The sequence below is a fragment of the Phlebotomus papatasi genome, chromosome 1 (assembly GCF_024763615.1).
Source record: "Phlebotomus papatasi isolate M1 chromosome 1, Ppap_2.1, whole genome shotgun sequence".
Taxonomy (NCBI): Eukaryota; Metazoa; Arthropoda; class Insecta; order Diptera; family Psychodidae; genus Phlebotomus; species Phlebotomus papatasi.
Window position 1 is genome coordinate 108225473 of NC_077222.1, and position 23719 is coordinate 108249191.

The 23719-nt window shown below is 34.8% G+C and overlaps 1 protein-coding gene across 1 annotated transcript in view; it reads left to right on the top strand.

Annotated features, from left to right (window-relative positions):
* The window catches only part of LOC129799128 (mucin-2), a 33328-nt gene that overhangs the window by 6643 nt on the left and 2966 nt on the right, over positions 1-23719 (top strand). Inside the window, exons 2-6 of the mRNA XM_055842778.1 lie at positions 9506-9741; positions 18823-19047; positions 19117-22216; positions 22556-22686; positions 22752-22937. Of these exons, the coding sequence (XP_055698753.1) occupies positions 9506-9741; positions 18823-19047; positions 19117-22216; positions 22556-22686; positions 22752-22937 (3878 nt within the window). The remainder of the gene's footprint in view (positions 1-9505; positions 9742-18822; positions 19048-19116; positions 22217-22555; positions 22687-22751; positions 22938-23719) is intronic.

Below are 23719 nucleotides of genomic sequence, written 5' to 3' on the forward strand. Positions count from 1 at the left end.
CGGGAAGTGGACTAAACCTCTACTTCGAAGACTACTACTCTAGGGTTTACTTAGTATTAAGTTGTATTTGTCTTTAGGATCTAATATATTCATCTACAAAATTAAAGTTGCGGATAAAACAAATTTTGTTCACTGAAATCTATGAGAAATTCGAAATTTTGCAACTTTTAAGTAGGTTTTAAGAATTATAGGACTGATATAATCACTAAGAAATTTATGCTAAATGCATATTAAAAAACCCTCTTAATTTCAGAAAAAGCTGTGAAAAGATTGTAGTGGATTAACAATTGATTTTAATACAAAACCGGTATGAAATTCCTTGAATTGGATTAACCTCAAATTTTAAAATAACTTAATACACTCGAAACTTCGAATGATTGAACATACGAAAATTTTATTATTAAATAATTTTTTGAGGTTATTTTTCACCCAAAAATATCCTTTTTTGGTTGTATTTCTTATTAAAATTTATCAAATTAGTAAAGAAATAAAACGATAATGTAAAATTTGTTTTCTACTTCAAAATTTTATGGTTATCTTAGGTTAAGTGCAATATAACCTCTTATCACAAACTAATTTCGCGGTTTAAAACACAAATAGGGGAAAGTTCCCATGCTTTACATACACGGTCCCAAGCGTAATAATGGCTAAATTTTTCCTATGTTTTTCAATTAATGTGACTCATCGTACCCATATTTTAAAAACTAGGGGAAACTGTCTTGTGTTTAAAATATCTCGCGAAGTCACATTTATTCAGGAACATAGGAAAAATTTAGCCATTATGAAGCTTGGGACCGTCTAAAGCATGGACACTTTCCCCTAATAATCCTGATTCACTTATTTCCTCAATTCCTAATTCGGCATTGTAAAAACAAGCAGTAATGTGTTAATTTTGGTCAGCAATGGAATATCAAAAGGTGTGAAATTGTCGAGCAATTTTAGGCAAAGGGAAAATAGAGAGTTTAACATTTTACTTGTAACCATGTCAGGTGTTAATTATACAAACTAAACTCACTTTCTGAGTGGAGAGATTTAGGCTTTTTCTAACCAAAACTTAATATTTTACTTTTCATTTCAATTTTTTACTGTTCATTTATTTTTCGTCTTTGCTAAAGTGCTTATTCTAGAATTTGAGGTTATGTATAACCTAATTTCGATAACAATACCGTTTTTTATGAAATTCTCAAGATCAATATAATTGCAATTTTATTTTACATTAAAAAAGTTTAGAGTGTTTATTATTTGTATGTTTACTAATCCCCAGAAATTATTAAATTGCTAGGTTATATTCTAGTTTTGAGGTTAGAATTTGACACATTCCAAATTGAAATGACTTTTTCATCAGTTTTTTGTCCTGATTAGATTATTTATTATAAATCAAAGATTCTGATATAACAAATTGGTTATGAATTTTTTAGGTTAGGCGTAACATAACCATAAACCTTTTTAATCTAACCTAATGGGTTAAGGAGAATGAGTTCCATTCTCATATTCAAATTGGTAACATATTCTAATCTTATTTGTTCGAAGATTTATTACATATTCATTCATTTTATTTGCTTAGAACATGTCTTGTTTGTAAGATCACAGCTCTTGCAAGGAAAATGAAATCAGTAGAAATAAAATTATTTATTCTCTTCTACACTGTGACGAATTTCTCGTACACTATGCAGTTCTAAGTAATCAAATTTCTTTTATATTTTATTGAAGTTAAAGAAAATCCTTTGAAATGTAAATTCTCAGGCATTATGAGGTCAATTGAAACTTACCAAAAGATTTTTCTTTTATTTAACTTTTGGCTTTGCCTTTTTGAAACGGAACACGCTATATGTTATTCATAGAGAACAAACTTGCAAAATAAATAATTTTTCTCAGTGCAATTTGCGTAGAGAATTCACACGTTTTTTTTTGTAGTCTATACACAACAAAAATTCTGAGAGACAATCTTTTCCATGGGGTATATATTGTTTGAGAAAATTCTCAGTGTCTTTTACTCTCCGCAGCACTATTTTTATTCAGCGTGACAAATGTAAAATAAAAAAAAAGAATTCCTCCGATAACCTTGGCTCGTGATTTCACTCAACAAAACCTCAACGGTTAGTCGTGTGAATGTGAAATAAATTTATAAATGGATTGCCGTTGTGTAAGAATTTTAATAATATAGTCATACGGAGTGGCATTTGGAATATAGGAGTGAAACAAGAAATTTTTATTAAAAACTTTACCAATTCAATTGAACTAAAAGTTTCTCGCAACCTCACGAAAAAAAAATTTATAATATATATTCATAATAATTCCTCATTCCCAAGACGGGGCTCTTTAAAAAGAGAGACTTTTGTTAGTGAAATTAACCTTTTTGTTAACGATGAGTATGTCATTTTTTTAAGGTCAGCAAAAAATGTCTCTTAAGATTTAGAGATTATTATTATAGATTTCACGTGGGTGCCCTCCGAGAGTAGACAAAAAAAGAAGCATTCAATATCTCTCACAATTATTCTTCCTCAACTTGAAATTTCACGTGAAATTATGTATAAAAAATCTTCTTATGCATCCAATTAGGTTGCTTTGAAATGAAACAGCGTTAAATAATTGGTGCGTACAACTTTTTCTTCATCATCTTTTGAAAAGCGTCTCTTTTTGGTCAATTGTAGTGATTTGTTTTTTTTATAGCTCAAACTCTTTCAGAAAAAGCACTTTAGTGTGGACTTCCTCTATTTTTTCATACTTTTAAATTTTCTTAACATAACCTTGTTTCCATTGGAAGACCAAGAGGCTGAATGGTTTGAGATAGCAATTTGAGATCTTTAAGCGACCCCCCTATAAGTCCACCCCATCATGTTTTTATTATATAATATTTTCAAAATGATTCCAACCGATTAATTTAACTTTCGTAAATGATTTGTCTACTCGGCAAGGCATTCAGACTTATCACACATTTTGGCTTCAAACCTGGTTGGTTCGTAACCGATTGAAACCGGTTGAAACATGTCAACTTTATTTCTAAAGAAATTTACTAACCATTTCATTTCTTTGAGTAAATTATCTTCCTTGCGAGTTTGAGCACTTAGTTCTTTTCTATTTCGGGATTTTTTCATGCTTGAATCGGTTCTCAACCGATTTGAACCGATTCAAATTTAGTACGACATTTTGAAGGAATAGAACAATTGAATTTTTAAGAATAGGGGTACCAAAGCGTCCCATGCTTTTTGTGAAGTCGTCGAGCTCGTGACTTAGATGCTGTACCTTAAAAGTACTTTCGCACCATACGGTTCTCAACCGATTTAAACTGATTCAGAAATCACTCAAAAGATCCCCTAAAATAGTTTATGGAGTAATAGAATTGATCTTCGGACAAAAATTACTTATCGGTTCATAACCGATTTGAGCCGATTTATAAATCACTCAAAACATTGCCCAAAATACACCTCAGGAGTAATATATTTAAAAATTAATAAATAAAAATTAATTTTTGGTTATGAACTGGTGTATTACCGGTACAAAATCGATTGGAATCAGTTCAGTTTTATCAGAAATTCCAAAATTTTTCCAATCAGTACTTTCGCATGTTTCGCATCATTTACCGTTTAGCAATTCTCAACTGATTTAAACCGATTTATACATCATTCAAAAGATCCCACTTAATAGTTTTACGAGTAATAAAATTGATCTTTGGACGAAAATTACTTATCGGTTCATAACCGATTCAAAACCGATTGAAATTGTTTCAGGCAGTGCAGGAATTTCAAGACCTTTCTTACAAGCCTAAATATGACCTTATTCGGTTAAAAAATGCACTCTGTAGAGCTATTCTAACATTTGACCTTGAAAAAACCGTTATTAGGAATGATGAACGCATGACGTGTTTTCGAGTAATCCAAAAAAAACACGGTTTTGGAGAGGAAGGGGAGGAATGAGGGGCGTCTTAAGGATCTTTGGGTCGATTTTTGGGAGGGTCCCCCGAAGGTCCCAAGTAGATATCTCTCACTGTTTGGCCTCTAGAACTGACGACAGACGGACAAACACCGTGCCGCCATTTCTTAGAAATCGTATGAAACGTGAATACTCTTGTTGAGAAAAGTGGTCCCCGTGGAGTTCAAGCAGTAAAACATGAAGTGTTCTATGCCCTAAAATTTTGCCCTATGCAGTCCGTTATTTGGCCCATTAGTTTTTCAATTTCATACACTAAAAACGCTCTGGAGAATTAGCTTTTAAACCAAATAAAATGAATATAGATTCAATTGAAAGGTCTTGGATTACCAGACACTTTTAAATAGGTTCCAATTAGTTAAGAATCAATAATGAACTTATTAGTTGATTTGCTTAAGAAATATTAATGCGAGACCAATTTTCATTGAAAGCTTGATTGAATGTTACAAGTTCGAGCACTCTGCAAAGCTTGAGATACTTTTCTCCTCTTCTGAACCACTTCAACCTAAAATCGCGCTGGACAAAATGCTATTTTTTTCTGGCATATTTTTCGAATTAATTTAATCGACGCAGTATTTTTCCTCCCATGCAGACCATTAAACAAAAATGGATGTTTTATTACTAAATAAAATTCCCTCTCTGTTTTCTTATGCCTTCTTTCGAATCGCACACACGAAATGGACGAAAGAGCTTGAAAATATCTCGATGTTGGGGCAATTTGCAAAAGGTTCGGCCACTGCACCGTCCTTGAAGTCATCGACTTTCTTGTATTATTTCATTCTCTTGGCCCCCGAAGAGAGAAAACAAACAAAATTCCAACAAATACACATTCCCCCTTTGAAATATTCAATTGATTCTTCTCTCTTGCAAAACTTTTTTATGAAGATTCTCTCGTCAGTTGCGCCAAAAATATTCGATTTCCTCTATTTCACTTTGAATTGTTTTTTCGCTGCGATTTTATGAAGAATTTCAAGGATTAACCCTTCAGTGTTTAAAATTTACGTTTAGTGTTTTAAAGTTTTAAAAAATATTTTTTTTTACCTATAAAAAAGCATTTAATAAACTATTCTCTTCTGTGTTCGCTAGGTTAATCGTAAAGTTTGAGGTTACGTTAGGCCTAACCTAATAATTCAAGATATACTTAATCAGTGTGTAAAGAAAGTTTTCATGGCTATGGCTACAACAGAATGAAACGCTGTAAAATTTCTTTACATTCAAAAATACTCTAACCTCAAAAATATAATATAACCTAATTATTTTTCTAGAACGTTTCTGGTTTACCTTACCAACATTTAAATACATTTGGTAGATTTGTGAATCATGGAAAAATCACTTTTACATTGATCTTGGAAAATTCCTGCTAAAGGAATGGAAGTTTTTCTTTCGCGTTAAATTATACATAACCTCAAATTCGATAATTACAATTTTATTAAGCAAGAGAATCGAACCCAATATTTCACTGGGGATGAATTATTAATTTTCCAAGGCTAGCTAGAACGACAGTTAGTAAGGTAAAATTTGTAATTTCGAACAACGCGTAATTTCGGACAGTGTGCAATTTCGGACAGACAAATTTAGAGTTTGGACAATCCCCTTAAAAAAACTTAATAAAAAATAGTTCACTAATCTTCCAAATACTCTAGAAGGACATATATTTACCAAATTATTCTTGGTAACGAAAGTTCGAATTTCTACATTAGTTTGCCCGAAATTCTTGTTTTTCGAAATTCCATATTTAACCCTATTGTGATTAATTGCAATAAATATAGGGCATATTTCATGTAGTACTTAATGTTTGATCAATTTACCGTCGTTTTTGATTATAGTTTTTTCGATTATTTTTACTGCTCGAACTCCACGGAGAGAGCAGTATAATCCCTCGAGTTTTTCACCTCCTCCTCCCAAATTTCCACCTTCACCCCCGAAGACCACTTTTCTCAACAAATCTTCGCGTTTCAGACGATTTCTGAGAAATGTCGCCACGCTGTTTATTTCTTCATGATTGTCCGCCTGTCCGTCCGGCTGTCGCCAGCTCCACAGACCAAACGATTAGAGTTAGCAACTTGGGACCGAAGGGTGATCCCCCCCCAAAAGTCGACTCAAGGATTGTTAGAATTGCCCCTCATTTCCCCCACTCTCCCCTGCCCTTCAAAAGCATGTTTTTTGGGATTGTCGGAAAACGCGTCGTGCGATTTTTTTCATTTTTGGATATTTTTTAGAGATTACCCAGGCGGACAATTGACCATGTGTGAAAATACCCTTGAAATATTCCTAATAAAGGTTTTCCAAGGTCATACATTACAAAAGGCTCTAAAGAGCACATTTATCAGGCGAATGGGGTCATGTTTTTTCTCATTGGAAAGGTCTTGGAATTTCCAAAAAAAAAAAAAACTGAACCGGTTCAAATCGGTTTTGAACCGGTAATAAACCGGTTATGAACCGATAAGAAATTTTTGTCTGAAAATCAATTTTATCACTCTTAAAATTAGTTTGTGATCTTTCGAATGATTTACTAATCGGTTAAAATCGGTTGAGAACCGGTAAATGGTAAATGATGCGAAAGCACTTTAGGGGCTAGCAATTAACAGAGCGATGCAACTTTATTTTCGTATCTTATAAGATAAGATGTCAAATTTTGAATTATAAGATTTTGGTATGCAAGATTAAGGTCTATGTGGTGAGTTTATTTGAACGAGACTACCATGCTAGCTATGAGTGTCATTTAGTTTTCGCGCTAATTTTTCTCTTTGGAAAGCAGAAGGCGGGAAGGAAAAAAAGTAGAAAAGTGGAAAATATTAAGTGAAAAAGTTCATTCTGAGGAAACGGTGACCAAAAGAAAATGCTTAAGATTCGTTTACTGGTGAGTAGTACTTCTTTGTGATCTATAAATCACAATGAAAAGTTAAGTTTAGGTTTTTCCTAATGTTCATTTCTTTACAGAATGAGAGATCTTCAGTCAGAAATCAGTGGAAAGTTAATATTAGCAGGAAGCATTTGTTGTCTTTGCAGAGAGTGACTTCCAAGTAAAGCTTGCACTCCCTTCATCAGAAATTCTTTCATAAAGACGAGTATGATGAACAAAACAGGAGAATCTGAGGTCACCGGAAAGATTGGATAAGAACTTTACATAACACCGGTGAAGAGGATGCTCCTGCAAAGATGATTCATTTTGAAGAATAATCTGTTAGGGATTGGACAAAAATTTCTTTGGAAGTCAGAAGATTGTATCAGGAATAGGATATAATTATGCAGTGCCGAAATGTGTAGTCTTTTTCGTCCCCAACGATGTCTTTGGATTATTCTGTATTTGGAAATGCGATCAGAAGATGCAGAAATATACTCACAACTTGCACCGATAGCACAATTACCAAGCTGAGGAAGAAAAAGCCTGAGATTGCGTTGAGAAAAATAATTAAAATAGTATTTTCAAAAAAATATATGTTTCATTTTTCAAGAAAAAATATTGTATTCTGACGAATTAAAGATTTCTCAACTTCAAATTAGTAAAATGAGTATTAAGAAAACCATTCCTTAAATTTTTCTCTCGAAAAACACCCATAAACAGACAATCTCGTACTTTGCGGCACCTCTGAAAGTGTCCAATAGTTATGAGACGTTTTGAGGTTGGAATTCATATTTTATAAAATTCACCACTCAGGGTTGCATCGCAAATCTCGTTCATATAAAATCTCGTTCTGAACAGAGCCTGTCAATAAAATTACGAGATTTGACATCTCGTTCATAAAGTTGCATCGCAAATCTCTTAAGTTAATAGACTAATAGACGAGATCTGTAAAGTTGCATCGCGCTGTAAGTCACGTGTTCGAGCACTTCGCAAAGCCTGGACGCTTTGTCACCCCCAAAAAACTTTCAAATTTCTAATTAACCCTTTAAGGACGATTGGAACACCGGTGTCCCATAAAGAAAATAATTTTTCCTGACTACCCAATTTTGATTTTTCTAATGTTTGTACATAATTGTAAAGTAGAAGGTTGAAGGAATCTAGGATATTTTTTGTAAGTTTCCAGCTATTTGGTGTATAGTAAATTTTTAAGCTAAAAAATGGCGAATTTTTAAATTCTCAAATTCATAGTTTATTTTATTTATTTTTTATACTTCCAATTTTTTTTTAAGCAAAACCCTTTTGGCAATAAAAACTACAATACTCATACGTAATATTTTTCATTAAAGCGAAAAATATTATTCATTGGTATTGTCAGAAAAATTACTTAAATTTTTGAGCTATTTTTGTCCCTATCTTTCCTAGAAGCACAAAATACACCGAATCAGACTCTGTTGGACTTTCCAAGGTTAGATGTAAGACTTATCATTGATTATGTTTCTCAGTTTAATTTTTATTGTTGATTTTCAGTCCGTAAAAAGTGTCTCGTCGTTAAAGGGTTAATATCTTGTGAAATGTACATTTGATAATTTACCAGAAAAAGTACAGAGAAAGATTAAAAAGAATATTTTAAATGTTCTGTTCATGTTAACGGAACTTTGGTTTTTCGGGTTTTTAAGGTTAGGATAAACTAAGATTATGTAAGATGTGGTTATTTATTATCCTTTCCTTAGGAACAAAAAGGATTAGGCCTAATAACATTTAAAAGTTAGGAGTATCCTTTTATTAAAAACAAACTTCAAAGTTAGGTTATGTCATTTTGAGGTTATGCATCAACAAAACACCCTGCAACATAACCTTCTTATCTTTTGAGAAATTTCTTATAATCTTAAAAGATCTTCTGAAAGTTAACCAACTTGAAAAAAAAACGTGAATAAATGTATTTAAACATCCGTGAAGGGTTATTGTTTCTGATTTAAACCAATTCTTACATCAACACTCAATGCTCTTTTTTTCAAGATTCATCTCAAGTCCATTGTGAGACAATTTCTTTCCATCTGTTTCCTCCTTCAAACCGAAAAAAAGCGTCCACACAGAGTGAAAGAGAATTTCTCGAGTCATTGGACTTTGCAGTGCTTGAATATACAAAATAAACCACCGCAAGAAGTAATAAAGTAAAGAAAAAATAAAATAAAACAGTGCACAGCAGAAAAGAAGGAATTTCGTGATGTGAATTGTTTGTGAAGGAGAAAATTGTATGCGAAGGAGAATTGGGGAGAGAACTTTTAGTGCATGCGTTTTGGATTAAATAACTCCATCACTAGTAATTGTCTAACAATTTCGTAAATATCTTTTTTTTTTTATATCGCCGTGCGCGACTTATGTATGAATTCTTTCATTGCCGCGCCAAAAGGAGAGGAGGCCCAGATACCAATTTTATTCCCATGAATTGTGAAATTGACTCACAAAATTCAATTTAACCACCAACCATGCACAGAGTTTTCCCACATTTTTATTCCCTCGACCACTTTTATAAGTCTCGGTGCCACCAATTCATTTTTGCATTGTTTACACTCTGCGTGGATTATTGTTTGACTCTCTGAGCCTAGTAAATATTTTCATTATAATATGAAAAAGATGATTGAAGAGAGAGATAGATGAAAAAGAAATATTGCAATTCACACACTTCGAGATGATTCATCTATTCTCATCATCTCACCTTCTTTCATTTTGCAGATCAACAGAATTACTTCTATACACAGAATCAAGGTCGATTTATACCATCGTACCAGCAAAATCCACGCAATAGCGGATACTTTGGGCAGGCAGCACAACCGAGGAATCCCCAGCCTGGCTCCTTTCAAGAGCAAACCCTCTATGTAGGAGCCACCGGAGGAAATACTGGTCAGGGAGGTGGACAACTGCCACCAGATTCTAGTACGTCGGCGTATTTCCCGTTTCAGCCATACACAGTGAGTCACACATTCTCATCTATTAATTCGCCCAATTTTTTATTACTCAATCGAGCTATTATAACATTGAGAAAAGTTAAATATTCCATTCATGCGAGAAAGACTTGAGTTATGTGACTTGTGTTTCTTACTGCTAAAAGAATGAGGCCAACTTCTTTTTGGTTTACCAGTAGAGGGATTCTATAACATTATGATAATGTCATATGACAAATTTCCTTTGAAATAATGTGATATCTGGTAAACTATTCGAAAATGCGATTCATATTATTTACTAAGAAATTCACAGAGCTTCTTGCAATAACGAGTCGATGATGACTGACTCCTAATGTTGTCCTGTAGGGGAATTCTGTAACAGCCTGACAATGTCATATGACAAATTTTTGTGGTGAAATTTTGAAGCTGGGCAATATTAAAGACCGGTGAAAATCGAATGGCCATTGCATAGAGCTCTATGAAGCTTTCAACGATTGATATGAATCGCATATTCGAATAGTTTTCCCGAATTTACCCAAGAAAAATGTTTAAAATTGTCGTATGACATTGTCATACTGTTACTGAATTCCTCTACAGGACAACATTAAGAACCAGCGATCGTCTAATGGCGATTGCAAAGAGCTCTATAAAGCTTTTAGTAAATGATATGAATTGTTTCAAATATTTTTTTTACGAATTTACGACATTAAAAGTTTTGAATTTGTCATATGACATTGTCATGCTGTTATAGAATTCCGCCACAGAAATCAGACCATTTATAATGCTGCGAACCAGCTTTAAAGTATACTTTGCCTAGGGGATGCTGCATGGCGCTCTTTAATTCTGTGTTAACCGTGTTAACTCTTTCAGGACCGCAGCATATGCTGCAAGCCAATTTCACAATTTTTTAATCAAAAATATCTAAGCTCAGGAAATAATTGAGGTCCTACAAAAAATATCTTACATTTGGACATCCTTATAGTTTGTAATCATCCAAAAGAATTGAATTTTTCTCAGTTCTGAATAATTAAAAAACACTGTTTTTCACTGAATATTCATATGCTGCTTTGGGTACTCAGAGTCCCAAAAGAGACGAAAGAGTTAAGGGTTAATGGTAAATTTTTCAGTATTTTTAAAGTCTATACAAGTCAAAGCGACTTAACATTAAATACCGCTTAAAAAGGTTTGACATTTCCATTTAAATTTTAGTTTTGTCATATTTGTTGCCTTTTAGCTAAAGGTTTAAAAATTAAGACGAAAACCTTGAAATTTTAGAACATGATTGTACTAAATCAATTAACTGTTATAAAACATTATTTCCATAGCAAACTTATAACTAACCTATTCCTTTACGATGCTATTCAAATGAAAATTAAAAAAGGAAAATCTTCTCCTGGACATTTTGTTTTTAATACATGATTGTTCTTAGGTACTTCTGCGCTATTGACTTTTTTTTCGTAGTTTTCTTTCACGATTATTTTGTGGTTTTAGAACACAACGAAGACTATAGGAAAAAAGTCGTGACAGGAATCAAAACAAGGAAAAGTCGATAATACAGAAGCACATAAGAACAGCCATGTACTAAAAAATATGTTTACGAGAAAGATAACCCATTTTAATTTTTCACTGGAACAGCACCATTAGATTTTGACTTTTAGTACAGATTTTAGTCATCTAAATTTTCAAATCTTAGATTTTTTGTGACGCTCAAATAAAGAAGAAGTGTGCAAAAGATTGAGATAGATATGTAGATATGCATAGCGTCGAGAAAGAAATGTATATGGATTTTCATTTTATGATTTTTTTCCCTGATTTAAAAGGTATGTTGGAGACATAACAATTACGCACTGTTGATAAATTAAACATATTCAGGAGTGGCATTAAATATTCCAGCATAATTCAAGAATTTACTTTTCTGAGACAAGGAATTTAATTGAAAAAAAAAGATAATACCAAGATTTTGTTTAATATTGCAAATAATTTAATGTTCTCTAAGAATCAGTACATTAATGTATACGTAGTACTTTCTTAATAAATATTAAGCTCTATCACTAGCATTTTAGGAACTTTTCAGATGGTAATTGAAATTTTCATTGGTTTCTGCTTCTAAGTTTTTATAATGTATCATTTTTTGACGGTATTACTAAAAACAACTGGGATTAGCAAAGATTAAGATTTAGTACATCACTTTGAGTCTTAATGATTGCACAAAAGTTTAGCCTGACTACCCAAAGGAAAATTATGGATGATATGAACAAGGACGTCACAAAATCTAAGAAATTCTTTTTGTAGGAATTCGATTAACACCTGAGATAAAATATTTTTGATCTAAAAAAGTGAAATTAGCTTGCAACATAATGTTGCGGTTCTGAAAGAGTTAAAAATGTCTTTGATTTGGTATAATTTTTAGATCAACGTCAACTTATATAATCTTCATCAAGGTTTTAATAATATTGAAAATAATAAAAATAGAATTTTTAGCACATGTCTGTACTAAATCAATTAACAGTAAAACAAGCGTTTCTGAGGTATAGAAACCTTACATTTAAGTTAAATATCTTCTGTAAAAATTAAAGACTTCCAATTTTGAGTTCAAGTAATGCCGTTTTATATATTACGAGATCACATCTTATTTTTTATGCTATTTAAATGTTTTAAAGGTCTTTCTGTTTGATATTTTCATTTTACCTAGGTTATTGTGAAATTTCATGTGTTTTAGTTGAAAAGCTTAAAGAAATTTGTCATTTTTAAATGAAAAATTCTAATTGGAGAATACTAATCAGCCTCTAAAAGCCGATTTTTAAATATTTAAGGCCTAAATATTTGTCTGAGAATTGAGGGGTATTTCCGTTATAAACTTAAACACTGAGAAGAAAAGAGGGTGCAATGGCCTTTTTTCCCTCGTAACTTTAACACTTTTTAGGTGTAAAAATATATCAGCATTTTTTAATGTTAATTTTACACCTTTTTAAGTGTAAAATTTACATGTAAAAGGGTAACTTTAACCCATAATACACCTAAAAAGCATAATATTTACTCCGATTTCGGGTAAATAATGCAGGGTAAAATTAACATTTCCGGAATGTTATTTTAACTTTTTCGGATTTCTCTCAGTGTAAGCCGATTTTTTCTTCTGAAATGTCGAATCAGTGTTATTCCAATGAAAATTGAAAGTCTTCTGAAGATTTTTTTAGTACATGACTATTCTTCTGCATTATTGGCTTTCTTTGTGTTAGTTCCTGTCTTGAATGTTTTCTTTAGACCTTGCCGTGTTCTAAAACCACCAGAAACAGCTGGGACACAAATCAATACAAAGCAAAGTCGAGTCTTGATCGACTTTTCTTTGCATTGGTTTGTGTCTCGATTGTTTTTGTGGTTTTAGAACACGATAAGAACTGGAGAGAAGAAAAATCGATTATGCAGAAGCCCTTGAGAATAATCATGTGCTAAAAAACATATTCTGAAGAAAGATTTTTTCATTGGAATAACACCACAACTTACAAGTTTCTATTTTTAGTACAATTTTAGTACAAGGGCATCGAAAAGGAATTAAAGTTAGTACAAATTGTGTAAAGTTTCCAGTGATTTCACAAATTAGTAAAATATATTTTTTTCTGTAAAAGTATCACGTAAAATCAATAAAAAAATATTAATAAAACATTCCAAATGGTCATGGTTTTGGTTCAGTAAATAACATAAAATTGCATCAAAAATAGATAACAAACTCTTTCATCGTTTTGATAAAATCTTTACCATAGCGTTACAAGTTTTTTCTTTCAAAGTAGATTACTGAAAATTTCTGTGCTGATTTTAGCGTACTTTATCATTTTATTTGTCATAGATTATTAAAAAAAACGTGCTGCTCAATTAAATAATGAAAATTTTAGAAAGGAACCGCGAAATGCCTGTTTTTTGATTTTTCTTCATTAAAGTATTATTCAACATTTTATTGAATTTAATATCTCCGTATAAGTCCACACGAAGTCCTACTCTTAAGATTGAGACAAATTGTTCATTAATTTATGAGACACTGAAATCTCTTTCTCTCGACAATTCAATTTAATTCTAATCCTCATGTTTAAGCCATTTATGACAAATAAAACTATGCGCATAATGCTATTAAAAAAGTCTCTTTTCCTCTCTTTTTGTCGACAGATCATAAGACAACCATGAAGCTCTTTTTGATCATTTGTTCCTCGCTTTAATTCTCCGAGGTCGAACACACGACAAAGTGCTTAGACACTCGCCCTAGGTCTCTTATTCACTCCCAATCTATCTTTTCCCTATATTGCAAGAACAACATTGGAACTCATAAGACACAATGGTGCAAAAATTGTGGGTTGGGTATCGGCATGGAATTTCAATCACTTTCCAAACAACACTCATAATAATTTTCTAACTAGCGCGCATTTACTTAGAGGCCACTTCTTCGCCATCGCACCACGACACATTCTTCAGCTAAAAATTGCACCACATCAACATATATTTTTTCCGCCTCAGACATTATTTAATTCCCTCCTGACCATTGGCCAATCCACCCAGATATTGTTATTAAATTGAAATTAGACCTCAAGGGGCGCATTTTTAATCTTCTCGGACTACAAATCACACAAAGAGGCCAAAAAGAGCCACAACACGTTCATCGAACTTGATGGCATATTTTCACGGTTTGTGTCCCCTCCGCGCCTCAAAAAAAACACAACATTATGCACATAATTTTTCGTGGGATGTGGGGGAGCAAAAATGGTGCTACTATTTTCAAATAAAACGCACAGAGTACGTGAATGGAAAAGATAAAGAGGTAACTGGAAAACAAACAACGGATTTCTCGCGTCCAAAAAGAAATAAAAAAAAAACAACATTGCAAGAGAATAAAAGTTAAAAATTTTCAAGGAAATCGTATGAAGGGAAACTCCAATCAAATGCATTTTAATGCAACACGTTCCAATTTGTGCAACAACTCCTGCATGATTATCTTTTCTTGATAATTGATTTGGTGTAGGCAAAGAAAAATATTCAAGATATAGATTAAATTGTATGATTAAGTGCGAGGTCAAGAGCTTCTAACTTTGAATACATTTGCTACCCAGCTGACCATCAATTTATTCTAAGCGTTAAACAAATCTCAAACTAAAACTAGTATACTCATTATTCGTCATCATTTCAGCTTACGCATTTGTCCACTACGTGGCGCTAGTAATTATTAAAATGATTTCTTTCAAACACTTAGGGAAAGTGACCTGCTTTTGAATGCGGCAGTCCTGGAATATTTCAATTTTTCTCATATTTTTCAAAGCAAAAACCCTATTCTCTAAACTATAGTCAATACAACTAATTATTTTCTATTAACTTCGATTAACAAAATAGAATTTTTGCTTTGGAAAATACGAGAAAAAAGTGTTCAAAGGCTGCCGCATTCAAAGGCAGACCACTTTCCCCTTCTGATTTATCCATAATTTAATAAAAAATATTTAATCTTCAGAAAGATTTTTATCTCATTATATTGGGCAAAAGCTGTAACTTAAAAGCTCTAGCGTAACAAATGAAACAACCCAGGGATTTAATTGAGTGATAAGAGTGAAGGATGAGATGGGACAGTTTCATCATTCTCGATTTATTTCCTATTCCTATAAGAATTTCAGGAATAATTGGGTCTTATGTTATTTCTTATAAAATAGTTCATAATTTGGGGTTATGGAAACATAACCCTAAAAAATACAAGAAGAACATTGTTTTGCAAGTTTACTTAGATTTTGGATCTGAATGCAAGTTTCAACGGAAATAGTTGCTTATTTTATCTCTTAGATGTCCAAATAGTCGTACATTTCCATTAGATCCTTCATTTGATAAAGATCCATAGGATTTTCTCTTTTTTAACTACAACATTGAACGATAAAACACCATTAAAATAAATTCTAAACTGAAATGTTCCTAGATTTTTGAAGAACGATTACAGATTTTACGGCTAATTGTTCTATTTTGCGACAAATTCTATCAGGCTAAGTCTTTTTTCTGATTTAACATAAACAACTTTACTCTTTTTTAAACTTTAAGGTTATGTTGAGACCAATCTTAAAAAATCAATGCATATATTTTGTGTGGAACAATTTATTTAAGTCCATTGAATTGACATTGTCGCATTAAATTTAGATTTATTTTAATTTTGTAAAAAAATTGAGCGCGCGAAAAATAGTTCGTAATAAAATTTAACGTTAAATCCGTTCAATCTAACCTCATTTTCTGGTTTTCTACTCACCCCATAGCAAAATAAATCAGAATAAGGAATCACAAGAGAAAATTCCTCAAAATTTTCCAATATTTTTCCTTGGTAAATTCCACTGAATTGTATATTTCCAAGGAAATTCCCGTGGATTTACAGTGGATTTTTCCACCTAAAGAAAATTGAGAACAAATCAAGCTATCACCTGCATCTCATATTTTCGTTTTTCAATATAAAAAAAATTGTTAATTTCACGAGGATTTTGATATGTTTTATTAAATTAGCGATCATAGGGGTTTCAATTGGAATTTTTTTCTTTCGGAAAACGTGGTAACTTCCCAGGGAACTTCAATGGGAATCCTAGAGAAATTTCTATCTGCAAATTCCACTATCGTTCTTACGGATTTCCCATCAAAATTTCGATATTTACATCAGGGTTTTTCTCCCTAAAATCTCCTATGATTTCAACAACGAGAATTAGGATGGAATCTCTGGAAAAATTACCCCGCTGAGGTGTCGACATTTTCGAAAGAGATCTTTTTAAATTCCATCGGAAAATTTAGCTGGCTCCCAGTGAATTCCCAATGAATTCAAGGGAAAATTTTATGGGGAAGCTTCTATCGACATTCTTGGGGATTTAAAGGGAAAATTTCCTCCTAGTGATTGGAAAAAATCCATAGCCATTCTTAAAGGATTAATTCAAATTTTCCGAGGAAAAGTCCTCGAATTTTTCAGACCATTCTATAAGATTTCTCAGGGAAATCAAGGGGAAACTTCTACCCGGAAGATGAAAATTTCTTTCGAAAATATATGAATCCTGGGGGAAGTTCTGTAAAAGTTAAGCTTATATTTCGGGCGAGATGGTTTTCTGGTTGAAAAGTTCATATAGGACATTGAATATTTTATAAATGAATGGGGGAATTCACGCGGCCATGTGAGGGAACACCAGGGCAGAGCATTCTCATACATTTTCTGTACAAAAATGTGATATATTTTTTATTAAGTGGTTTTTTTTTAGTTTTGGTATAAAACCAAATGCAATCATTTTAAAACTTTTACCAAATGAAAGAGTATCTAATGTTATGTTATTAGCACAAAATTTATAATGATTGCACGAGGATAATAGTTCCTAAAACCTTTATGAAAGACATAAAACTCGCAATTTTTTGAATTTTTCTGACAAATTTTCTATCTGTAACACCAGTAAAGTTTTAAATTTAATAAAAATATATTCTCTGTATATGTGGCTACCATTTCGTGCTTTATTTATTTTTGTGGGATCTAAAGCTTAAAAATTATAAAGAATTTAAGAAAAATATACCATTTGTGAATTAAAATGCTCCATCCGTTAGTTAATCATCCTAGGGGAACACCATACATACGAGTCTTCAACTGAGTAACAAAAAGGATAAGGTAAACTAAGGGAAAAAATTGAAGAGACCAAAAGAAATACAAAGATAAGAAATAATAAAATAAAAAAATCAGAAAGGAAAGAAAAAAATGTGGGGATTTTTTTATGGCTTTTCCTAAGGATTTTCCTGAGAATTATCCTAAAGATTTTCCGATTTTTTCCGAAAAGTTCCCAGGGATTTCTTTAAGAAAAATCCACTAGTTCAAGGGGATATCCCTGGGTAAAATCTCTCAGTTTTCCTCACCGTTCTCGGAAAGTTCCCCGGGATTTCCTTAAGAAATATCTCCGATTTCCAGTGCCATTTTACCGGGGATTTCTCAAGGAGAACCTGGTGAATCTTCTCCCCCAAGGTGGGGAAGATTCCACGGGAAGTTACGTTACATGCCATTCAGCTTTGTTACTTGGTGTCCCCCTACTTTTCCCTAAGTACCCGTTGGAGAATTTTCGGTGAGGAAGTGATAACGCTTCTTGGGGATTTCATAGGCCTATAATTTTTTTTATAAGGGTTGTCATCAAGTTTTATAACAAATTAAACTATTTAAGATAGAAATAAAGCATTTTCCTGGGATTTTCTGTATATGGAAAGATTTTAATGATGACCAAAACTTATCAAACTCATAACCTTTACAAAAATTAAAGCCCTTTTCAAGTTTTAAGGTTTTCCATGTGGATTTTAAGAAAATAAACAATAATTTTCAAGTAGAATCTCATAGTTCCCTGAAAAATTACCCTTTCTTTTTCTTTCTTTTTACAGTAGACTCTCGCTCAATTGGCTCTTTATCAATCGGACAAAAAATTTTGTTGGCAATTTTCACGTTTGATTTTGAAGCAAATTTGATCAAATTCACAGTTCCTCTTATTTTATCATGATTCTTTATAATTGAGCGCTTTTTGTGGAATTTACAATGACTTTGACGCTAAATTCTATCGATAATTTGGATGATATTTTGTCCCATATGCCCGATTGAGAGAGAGTCTACTGTAATTATTAATATTCTCATCTAAAATATTTGCATATCATGTATTGTTAACTGGTCAGCCGGGTGTTAATTGCGAGAAGGAATGTTCTCAAGGTGATAAACACAATTTTCACCTCAATTTAAATATTCAAATCACTGATCTCTTTGCAAACCTAATAGCGGATTAAATTGTCGTAAAAACTGCCTTAAATACAAACTTCAAGATCATTTATTTAAACTTTCCTTCTCAATGACAAAAAGAAAAGATTGTAGCTTATACTATTTCTCTTGAGAAAAAAATGCATAAGAGAGCTTATGAAAGAATTATTGTATCGAACGATCAACCTCAATTTTTGCACCAGAAAGCTTTGAGAGATTGCGGATGGAAAAAAAATCTAATTAAATTTTTATGTGCAAAAAACCGTTGGTAAATTCAAGAAGAAAAAAAAATTGCATTTGAAAGGATTAATGAGGCAGAGAGATGATCATAGAGTATTTTTCCTTGCACAATTTTGCAGACAACGCGACATCCGGAACTGTTTGAAATCTCCCCAAGACCCTTCTCCGGGCAGGCGTTGAGGAATAATGGCGGATTTCAGTACCAGCGGATACCACCGACACCTCCAGCTGCTCCTGGTGCAGTTCCCCTACCACCTCAACCCCTAGTTCCTGACTTTCCACCCCGAAATCTTCCACCTCACCAAGCTGCTGATCTCTTTCTCAATCAAATTGGATTGGAACAGGTGAGAAGGATCTTTGGTAATTTTTTTTTGGGAGGAGTTGATAGAGTGTGAATTTTTTTATATTTTAAGGGTCATCCTGGTGATATTCCCAACACCCGACAATTCTCACGTGGCCAACAGTATCGTCAGGAGGCAGCTGTGAATCGCGATGTCAGCCCACCAAGTCGAACTGATAAAGCCACAAATACAAGAAATTCAGGTGCCTTCAAGGCGTCCGTAGCCGATGATTACCTTACTAGTCATGAGGAGACATTTAGGAGTAGGAATAGATATCGAGGAAATGGCGTGAGTACAACTGAAGTTCCAGTGGAGACAAGTAAAAATGTCAGGGGAAAAGCAACAAAGAGAATACCACCCGATGCCATAGAGCTCACCCGAAAAGCACCACCAGCACGAACACTCCAGAAGGAGCTCCTACTCAATGAGCAACTCCTTCGATCTCGACCAGTACCCTATGATCAGCCAGAAGCCACACCCTTCCCCAAACACCCGGAACCACCAAAAATCAACATAAGTCACAACGGGAGCACAAAGCAATCAAATGAACTGCCAACGCTTGAAGAAAACTATCCGGATTACTACTACGACACTGGAGATGAAAGTTTGATGGCCAAGATCAAGAATCCCAATGTATCCCAGCCACAGGTTGATCCTCAACCTGAGAAACCGGCCGAGAAGAAGCCCGAAATAAAGGAAGAATCAACATCGCAGGAGCAAATCAATCCAAATGTCTATGTACCAAATATTCAGAGTCTTCATGACACCAGCAAACACATCCGGGACAACAAAGCTTCCCTGGAGGAAAAATTGAATGTTCCAAAGGCTACAGAAGCTCCTAAAACTGAAATTGTCACGGAGAAGGAAGAGAGTCCTGAAGATCATACTGTTATCCTAACGTCCAATTTCTATCTCCCTGAGAACTTCCCGAAAGACGAAGTTGTTGAGGACAATCAGAATTCGGACAATACTTCACAGACCGTTCCGGAAGAAGATGAGGAATACGAATACGAAGATTATGGGGAAGATGAAGAAGATGCAAACATCCCTCAAATCACCACTGCGAGTCCCACAGTGGAAACAACCACTGAGAAATCTGATGGAATCCTCGGAGAAGCTGTAATCTCTGTGGTGACAACAAGAAGCACAATGAACGGAAGCACGGGAAGCACAGACGCCGAGGAATCAGAAACCCCTTCGAACATCGCTTCTCCCATCAATTCCGAAAATATGTCCACAACAACAGAGAGTTGGGTGGTAATAGCCTCAGTCCAGACCAGTAGATCAGTATCTGGTGCTAGATTCCTCCCCTTCCCACAAGTTGAGCAGGAAGAGAAGAAGCAGGTACTGTCAGATCTGGACAAAGAGCAGAAATCCGAAGAAGATACCCTCGATGATGATTTACTGGAGAGAAATATCGGAAATTCCACTCCGGATCAAGATGACGAAATCACAACGATTCCCAATACTGAAGAACCCAAAACTGATTCTACCCCGGAAGCCACTTCTCATTCATCTTCAGCTTCCCATGGATCCCCACAGTCAACTGAGAGTATCATCGACAAACTCGATAGGGTGCAGTCTGAACTCTCAAGTGGCGTTCTAACTGGCAAATTTCCCATTCTCAATGAAACCCTCGAGGACATCACCACAAAGTCCACACCCTCGGTTATCGTGAAGAAATTCAGTCCAAGAACAACAACAACCACTCCCACACCAACGACCACAGCCAAGAGGCCAGAGATAAAGAAACTCGTTTTCGACAGTCTCCCAATGGACGATTTGGCTGCTCTCTTGCCAGCCGGATACAAGAGTCGTGCCAGTTACAAGAATAAGAAAATAACCACAACAACAGCAGCCCCGGAAGTTAAGACAACAGCCGGATTGGCCTCTCTCATGAACAATATTCTCGTGAAAGATGTTAGTGTTTTGGGATTGCTACCCAAGGACTACAAAGTCAACGTGACAACAACCCAGGAACCTCCGAAATCTCCAGCTGATGTGATTCTGCAGAAGGCTCAGAAGGTGGACATTAGTGCCTTCCTGCCTTCTGGCTATCTCGCCAGCTCAACGACTCCCAAAGTCAACACGAAGAAACCTCTAACGGTTACCGTGGAGGACGATATCAGTAAATTCCTTCCACCTGGTTACAAACTCCCCAAAACCACCAAGATGCCATCAACGACTTCAACAGCTGCTCCTGCCATTCCCATTGTCGACGACATCAGCAAATTCCTCCCACCAGGATTCAAATTCAACGAAACGAAAGTCGAAGCTGTGGACATTTCGAAATTCCTTCCTGCTAACTATACAGAGAAGCCTAAGGAGGTCATCACCCCTCCACCGGCTTCATCATCCACCACAGTCGCTCCCAAAGTAGTCTTTCCCAGTCGTCCGGGATTCCTAGCCAAGAAGCCCGGTCAGAGACCGACAACCGCCAAACCCGTAGAACTTGCTGGACCTGCAGCTCCCGACGTTACCATTAGACATGGACCTCCCACGAGAGCGACAACTGAATTCACTGGTTGGCCAACACCCTCAACCACTCCCTTGTCCATTGAGAAGATCCTCGAACGACAGCGAACATCCACAATCGATCCTCCGGACTTCTTCTCAGCATCAACAACAACCCGAACAACAACGACAACAACAACGAAAGCCACAACTCAGAGACCAACAGAACCCAGCGTTTGCCCTTCAGATTGCGATCTCGCAGGGACAATCAAGATTATCGGCGGTGTGACGTGGAAGCCCGAACTACTAGACCACAACACAGACGAATGGAAGAGTCTAGCCCGAGAAATGGAGACGCAGCTCAACAGTGTCTACGGAAAACACCCTGAACTTAGCAAATGGTTCCAGAAGGTCCGAATTGACAGTTTCAGCCAGGGAAGTGTTCTCGTAGACTACTTCGTGGAACTCTCCAACATGCCCCGCCACATCAATACCCTAGAACTCAAGAAACTCTTCCACTCAGCTCTGACCACAGTTACCACAGAACCACCCGAATATACCACCGAATTCGATGCTGATGCCCAACAGACAGATTCAGAGTTCGACGACGAATTCGGCCCAATTGTCCGTGAACGTGTGATAGAGCCAAAAGTAGCCACCAAAGAAACTCTCAGGCTTGGACACTTTATCATTGATCCCATTTCAACGGACTTCATTGGTTCGTATCTCTGTTGATTTTGCAGACCGATAGGGGCAATTATATTACGCGCTGTTCTACTTATTCAACAACCAAACTGAAATTCTGTTTTACTTTTTATCATCTCTATAATATATTTCGCATGAGACTTTTCCTGCACACCGTGCACACCTTTTTTAAGTTTAACGAACTGGAATTATTCTCTTTCACAATTGAAACGCCCCCCAAGAATTTTATTTTTCCAATCACATACCTCTTGTGGAAAACTTAGCCCTATACGCAATTTTCCTTGCTTTCAAAACAAAGAAACAACAAGAAAAAATAAAAGAAATTTATGAAATTATTCTCTCTAAATTCCAGTTCTACAGAAACAAGTGGCCCCCACTGTGGAGTTTGCCGAGGAAAATCAATTCCTGCCCCAATGGGCAATTGCTGTAATTGTCATTGGAGTGGGATCATTGCTTTTTGTAATTGTCTTCGGAGTCACAGTGGTAAGTTTTGAGTAAAAGCCCGAAATCTAAGAATTCCTAACAATTTTTTATCTTCACAAAAACAGCTCCTCAATAGGAAGAACAAGGCCAAGAAGAAGGCTCCAGCCCCTCTGACGACTGATATGCTCAACGAACTCAATAAGAATCACATGGGAGGTGTTGAAAATTACGGACATGAAGAATTTTACAACATAGAAGACACGTGGGACGATGAAACAGATACCAGACATCACGATGGGATCAAATCGAAGGTAAAATTTCAAAGGTCAAAGTTTTAATTGTCACTCAGAGGAAAAGTCGGCAATCTTAAAAGGGAAATGCTTATACGATAGACCTCTTTTATTAATTATTGGAGTAGTTTCCGAAATAAACTAAAAAAAACATGGTTCTGGATTCACGGAGCCCCATCGCATTTAAGGGGGAGGGTCGCCGAAAACCAGAAGTCGATATCTCATACCATTGGGATCCAAAGTCGAAAATATAAATTCGAATAAAATAAAAAGACAATGAGCAAAAGAAATCAATCGCCGGTACTTTACCGATTGTAACTGATACAGTCGGATTGGAAATTTCAAGACCTTTCAAGTAAACTCAAATTTGACTAAATCAGTTAAGAAGTACGCCATCGAGAGAGCACCTAAACTTTGATCTTGAAAAATTCAAAATGGCGATTTTTCCGATGATACGTACTAGCGAAATTTCCATCTGGGTTACCTCCAAAATATACAAGAAAATAACAAGAATTTCCAAAACAAATTGTAAAAGAAACCAAAGCAACATGGTTTGTAGGCAGTGTCGGATACAAAGCGGGGCGTAATTATTCAAAATCGATAAGAAGTTCTATTTAGTGTCAAGGATGTAGCTAGGATTTCAGAAAGAGATGTGTTCATATTGGAGGAATTATCCTAAAAAGAGCTTTCGTTTTTCAAACGAAAAAAAAAGCTTTCTCCAAAATTTTCGAAAATAAGTTCATTTTTCACTCATTTGAGCTTATAGTAAAGAGAGGTAATTCCGATGCTTTTCATATAGAGTG